Source organism: Pygoscelis adeliae, unplaced genomic scaffold, assembly GCF_000699105.1.
Source record: "Pygoscelis adeliae isolate BGI_AS28 unplaced genomic scaffold, ASM69910v1 Scaffold101, whole genome shotgun sequence".
Lineage (NCBI taxonomy): Eukaryota > Metazoa > Chordata > Aves > Sphenisciformes > Spheniscidae > Pygoscelis > Pygoscelis adeliae.
The window spans coordinates 8,509,218-8,515,418 of NW_008824238.1; the positions used below are offsets into that span (position 1 = coordinate 8,509,218).

At 43.8% G+C, this 6,201-nt stretch overlaps 1 protein-coding gene across 1 annotated transcript in view; it reads left to right on the top strand.

Annotated features, from left to right (window-relative positions):
* Nucleotides 1-5,763: 5,763 nt before the first annotated feature.
* Nucleotides 5,764-6,201, top strand: part of TCF24 (transcription factor 24) — an 8,012-nt gene continuing 7,574 nt past the window's right edge. The window contains exon 1 of the mRNA XM_009335083.1: nucleotides 5,764-5,925. Within this exon, the coding sequence (XP_009333358.1) occupies nucleotides 5,764-5,925 (162 nt within the window). The remainder of the gene's footprint in view (nucleotides 5,926-6,201) is intronic.

The following is a 6,201-nucleotide window of genomic DNA, read 5'->3' on the forward strand; positions in this document are numbered from 1 at the left end:
CAAGTGATGCACAGTGCAATTGCTTGCCACCCGCCGACCGATGACCAGCCAGTCCCCGAGCAGCGGTCACCATCCCCCGGCCAACTCCCCCCAGTGTATATACTGAGCATGACGTCCCATGGTATGGAATGTCCCTTGGGCCAGTCTGGGTCAGCTGTCCTGGCTGTGCCCCCTCCCAGCTTCTCGTGCACCTCCAGCCTTCTCGGTAGGTAGAGCATGGGAAGCTGAGAAGTCCTTGACTAGTGCAAGCACTGCTTGGCAACAGCTAAAACATCGGTGCATTATCAACATTATTCTCATCCTAAATCCAAAGCACAGCACTGTACCAGCTAATTAGGAAGGAAATTAACTCTATCCCAGCCGAAACCAGGACATATGGGAAAGTACGTCATTGTAATTCAGACTGTAACCGATAAAAATAAGGGGATCTGAAAGTCTCTTCCATATTTTCCTTATGATTTTTTATCTTTGTGTACTGTGCAAAGTAGCTATCCTGACTAGCAGAGCTCTGAGGGGAATCAATTAATATGTGAACCACCTGCTTATTTACAGTCACTAAATGATAAATGTTATATATTGTGGCTGTAACAAATAAATTTTACTTTGCCAGAAGAAAAAAACAGTGAGTTTTTACTTTAAGTCACGTGGCCTTGAAGGATTCTAGGAGTTCACCGCTAAAAAAATATGTATTTGAACCTTACCTCTTCAATCAAATAACACTGCAGCCAGAGACTACAGAAATGACTGACTACATCTTTCTGTTCTCTTAATTCTGAGCAGAATTAATTGCTGCATCAAAACCAAGATAAATCAGAGCCAGCTGTGAAATGATCCATATAATAGACTAATACTTCAATTCAAAAAGAGAACTGGAGCAATAAGGTCTTCCTTTCTTGGAGAGTTAATACATTAGACTGTCATGGTAATCACTAATTACACATCCTGTAAAGTTGGGTATAATCAGTTACACATAGTTTGTAGTAAAATGTTTTGGAATAAAAGACTGAGTCTTATCTGATTTCATTTATATGAGAAATTGCTTTGGTTATTACTAAGATTTTTGTTTCTTGTGGAACTTGAAAATTATCAGTACTTGATACAAATTTATCTGGCCAAAATTGTCAACTGTCACCATTTTTGCGTGCGGAAAAAGCTGGTCAATTGTGTAACACGGGAATCTATACTACTCCAGATTGTCAGATTATGTCAATTCAGATTAGTCTGCCCTCAGGTTTGGCATTGGTTAAAAAGAAGGGCGTTCACGGCATCGGTCGATATCCTCGCAATAGGTAAAGACCTTTTTTTTCGTCTGCAGCTTTTGATAGCACGGCTCATAAATTTTGTAGGAATGTTGTGTGGTCCTGAGGAGCATTAATGAAGACAGGAGCGACAGGGGCTTTGGTGTGGTTCTGACCTGAAGACCTCATCTGTCTCCTCTGATCTCTCTGATGTAGGTTGAGGAGGAATCTGAAGTAACGGCAGAAGTAAGTTCAGTTCTAAAAGCCAGAAGTTACAGGATGTGAAGATTTGGCCATTACTGGATTTTTTTTTTTTTTTCCCCTCAAAGCTTACAAAGAAGGGTATTGGCGTCTCTTTGGATATGTTACCTGTGTCTTTGTAATCTCAAAACCAGACAGAATGAAGTATGTTGAATTTAACGCTGCCCTTTAAGGGGCACCCATTCAGAAAAATAAGGTGACTGCCTATGTATTTAGAAGTAATGCTTTGTATTAAAAGCATGTAAAACTATCAGCACTCGGTAGGCTAAACTGGTTGCCTATTTTGTAAACTTCCTCAAGAAAGGAGCTGTTTTTAACCAGTGTCTTACCTAGTTTGTGACCCGAATTACCCGAGTGGCTGCTGCTTTCCATATGCGATACTCTTAACAGTCATGCAGAGGCATGCTTGTAGTCTCTTACTTCAAGAAGAAAGGAGCGATTAGCACATGACTTTTGAGAAGATCTGTAGTCCTAAAAAATAATTTCCATCATTTGGATTTTTCCACGTTCTGGTGAATAACGTGGAATAGTTAGGAAAGAAAGCACAGGAAGATTAATGAAGTCTATGCTGATTAAATTTTGGATTGGGAGTCTTACACGTTAATTTGACTTCAAATTCTGTTTTAAGTGAGTGGGACTGGAGTTTGGCTGCTTTGCATGAGTTTGAGTAATTAAGTGAACACTCAAGACTTCCAATATAGGAAAATTCCAAACGTACAGATAAGGAAAGGAAAAGCCAGATTGTAAATTGCCCCTGGAATAAAACCTTTCCTAATGGAGTTTCTGTGTGTGAATGTCAGCTCAGCGTCCTATGCTTGAGACCCTCCTTGAAATAAGAAAGGAATTTTTCATGAATAAGGAAATCAGGATCTGTCTTTTTTCATTCAATGTTTTGTGTATTTTTGTTATCGTTTATGTCTTACTGCCCTTCGATAAAGATAATTCAAATAAATTTAACTCCTGCGTGCATTCTCTCCTTGAGTAACAAGATCTTTATCTTCATTATAGAGAAAGAGATTTCCAAAACTAAGGCAGTAGATGAGTGGTACTATAACCCGGAGGTGCCACTTGCTTCTGGTAAAGCTAGTGAGTCATTTGCCTTCAAAACAAGCAAATACAAAACAATAAATAAAGCTCTGATGTGTAGCTGTCGTTTTTAGTCCATTACTGAAATTAGTATTAACCGAGCGTGATACTTCTTGTTTTAGCTGTCGTCATCGATGATACTCAGGTCGAGGAAGACAGAAAAGCATACGTTAAAAAAAGGTGCTTCTTGTTTAGGCAATTCCCGGAGAAGAATGTCAGCACTTTGGCTAAGCGTGGTTTGAAGCGGCAGCTGCTGGGTTACTGACTCAATGCGGTGCACCGGGAAGTCGCCTCCTGATCTTTATGGCGTGGCGTTATCTTTCCACCTTACGCTTCCCTCTGCCTGACACACACCCATTTGAAAACATTTAATGGATTGTTAGTATTTTTCAATGTGGGTTACGCTGTGCAAGCCGTTTAGAGCGTGACTTATTTTTTGTAGGTTCTGAGTATTTCTGGCTTTAAGATTTTAGTTTCTTGTACATTAAATAAAATATTTAAGACCTGAATGAATTATTCCCTGTACCGAGTGGGCCATGGGGTTTCACGCAGAGAATCCTGCAGCCAAGCAACTCCCGTCTAGCTAAAGCAAACCCCTATCAAAGTCTTCCACTGGTGAAACAGCAAAGTGGGTCTCGGTCTCTCCGGATCTAATCTGCCTCTCACGTTTTACATTCTGTAGTAGCCTGGCTACATCCCAGCTGCATACCTGTGTGTTTAGTCCCGTTCTTTGGCCTGCTCTAAACCCCTGCATTTTAAGTCCGCAGTTCCCCTTGAGTGCAATCATTCACGCTGTCATTCCATGCATAAAGATTCACGCTTCTCCGGCTCCGGCAAAGCCAGCCCTTGCCCTGCCCGGCTCCCGCTCTGCTCGCTTGCCCTGGCCGCGGCAGCGCGCTTCTCACGTGGCTGCTAGCGAGGGAAAACCGTGAGCCGCATCTCCTGGGGTTCTCGTCCTTCACCCTGGCTTTCCTTTCTCTTTCCTTAGAGTGAGAACGGCCGAGCTAATGGAGACCCTTTCAAGTTGGACACCTTTCTTGTGATCTACAGTGGGATAGTTTAGAAGTATTTCCTTAAATATTTGTGGGTGTGAAATGGAATTATGGTGGGATCTCAGTGTCTCTAAGTCTTTAAAAAAACCCTCAATACTTAGTTTAAAATATTTGGATTTATGACTGTGGATAGGAAAATCTAGCGAGAGGATAATTTTAAAGGGGGGGTAAGAGAGAGCATTGGAACTTTTTGATTGTTTTATGGTTGTTAGTGAAAATGTTCCTCAGAAATTGTAATTCAAAATGGAGTTTTGATTCAGACAGCTAAACTGCCTGACATTGTAAATGAGCTGACATTCACACAGAGAAACTCCATTAGGAAAGGTTTTATTCCAGGGGCAACTGTCTTTTTGGAAGCTAAACTACTTTGATCGGCAAATTTGGAAGGAGAGATGAAATTTAAAATGCTTGTCCTATCTTCTTCTTCAATGTTGAAATCTTTCTTACAGCATACAGGAGAGGCACTGATGTGTTCTGGTATTCCAGTATTCAGAAGCAGCTCTACCTTTAACAATTCAGAAAATACAATAAAAAGCATTTTGCTACACTGTAATATAACACAGTTAACATAACTGCGGAATATGCTGCGGTCCTACAATACACTAACAACATGGCATTTGAAGCCAGGGGAAAAAGGTATTTAATTGGAAATTTTCAAAATATGTTTGGATTTGGAATGCACTCCCGTTACGAAATGTTGAGTTTTCCCCATGGAGCAGAAGTTCTGAATTTCAACCTATTTCGACTCTTCCGTGGCTGTGTCTCGCCTTTGATTTGCTCCCAAGCTACAGCTGGCATCGGTGGGACCTGGTCAGGTACAGCCCGTGTGCGGCTTTGCACCCTGACTGTTTTACTCGGACGAGCGACAGTTCTGCTGGTCCGTCAGTAGTACCAATACCCCCGCTTCACCTTACCAGCAGACAAACATACTTGTTATGTCCTTATACAGAAAGGGGAAAGGGAGAAGATGAACAAATTGGAAAGAAATACCATGAATGTTCATGCTGAATTGTTGCTGTAAAACCAGAAAATAATTTGACGTGCAGGGAGCAAAGTGTACCTGGATAAGCATCACTCTGTCTCCAGTAGAACTTTTTCTTACCTAAATCACAGTGGAAATCTGGCTCTTCTGTGACCCTGACATTGCTCAGATTTGAAATAGACTGTGGAAGGTAAGGCAGGAAAGTAATTCTCAGACATTCAGCTGGGGAAGAGGAAAAAACAGCTGCAGCGGCTTGTTACGGCTTTAGATTTAAATACAAGTTGCTACAAGAAGATAATCACTGGATCTCTTTGTGGCTACCACAGAGGACGAGCCTTCTGGTGGGAGAAAGTCTCGATGGGGCAAAGAGCAACGATCTCTACCTTTATATCTGTTTGGGCTTTCTTTTAATATGTCTAAAGCACCTCCTCTTCGGTAACTGTTAGCAGCCAGGGTTGTCTCTCCAAACCCCGCTCACGAATCTCACTCTGCAATCTCTCTAACCGCGCTCTGCGGCAAAGCTGGATTGGGAGTTGCCAAAAGGTGGTAGTGGGGGTTCCACCACTTCTCTTCCAACTCCTTCCACTGGATTTCCTGCACTGCGGCTGAACTTTGTGTGTGTACAACGGGAAAGTCAAAAAAATACGTAATGTTGTGTCATTAATTGCATTAGAGCAGGGAAGAAGGGCACAGCGCTCACATCTGCTAATTTAGGGTGGCTGGGAAGTCTCAGGCAGTTCGGACACCTACCGTTAAGTCCTCTATCGTTGACCCATATTAACATCGCTGAGGGTCCCATAGTCTACTTAAAAGTCCTTTTGGAGTGGACATTTCTTGGGCAGGCAGACCTAGGACACCTCCTTGGGGTACGGGAGAGCTGATCCCCAGACTCGTGTGCTGGACCTAGTCGGCACACATTTGGCAATTACAGAACGAAAGAGGAGCCCCAGGGGAACGGGGGCTGGAAGGCAGGTCTCCCTGCTCCCCAGGGAGCCCGGGATCGGTTCTCCCCTATCACACCACCATGTCAAGTGAGGGTGTTTTCAGTGCAAGATTAAGGACGTGTTCAAGAACTGCTTGTTTGAGCCCCAGAGGCTAGCTGAGTGAATTTCTAAGAGGTTTGAGCTGCAGAAAGGTTTCGGCAATGCTCACTCGTGCCAGAGGCAGACCTGGAAACCTCGGGGCTGAAACGTGGGGTGGGATGCAAGGTTGGCTCAGCAGGGCTGCTTGGAGGTGCCTCTGCCGTCCTCCAGGGAGCCGCAGCCTTCATTCTTCTGGGCAACAGGAGGCTGAAGGATGGTGCGAGGTGCGGGTGAAGCCCATAATCATGGCCTTGTCAGTACTGACAGAGTACCTTTTGTCAGAGTAACTCCTGATGGAAGCAGGGAAACCCCTACTCAGGCAGCCAGCGCCAGGCAAGGGTAAATGTTGAGGCACAGTTTCGGGTTTACTAATTAAATTCATCTCCCTTAAATTTAAGCAGCCCGATAGCATCCCATGCCATTCAGCCCTCTCCATCTTGGCGGAGGTGGCTCCGCGGGGCCATGGATACCACCCCGAGGGCAAGAAGGCCGGCGGGGCC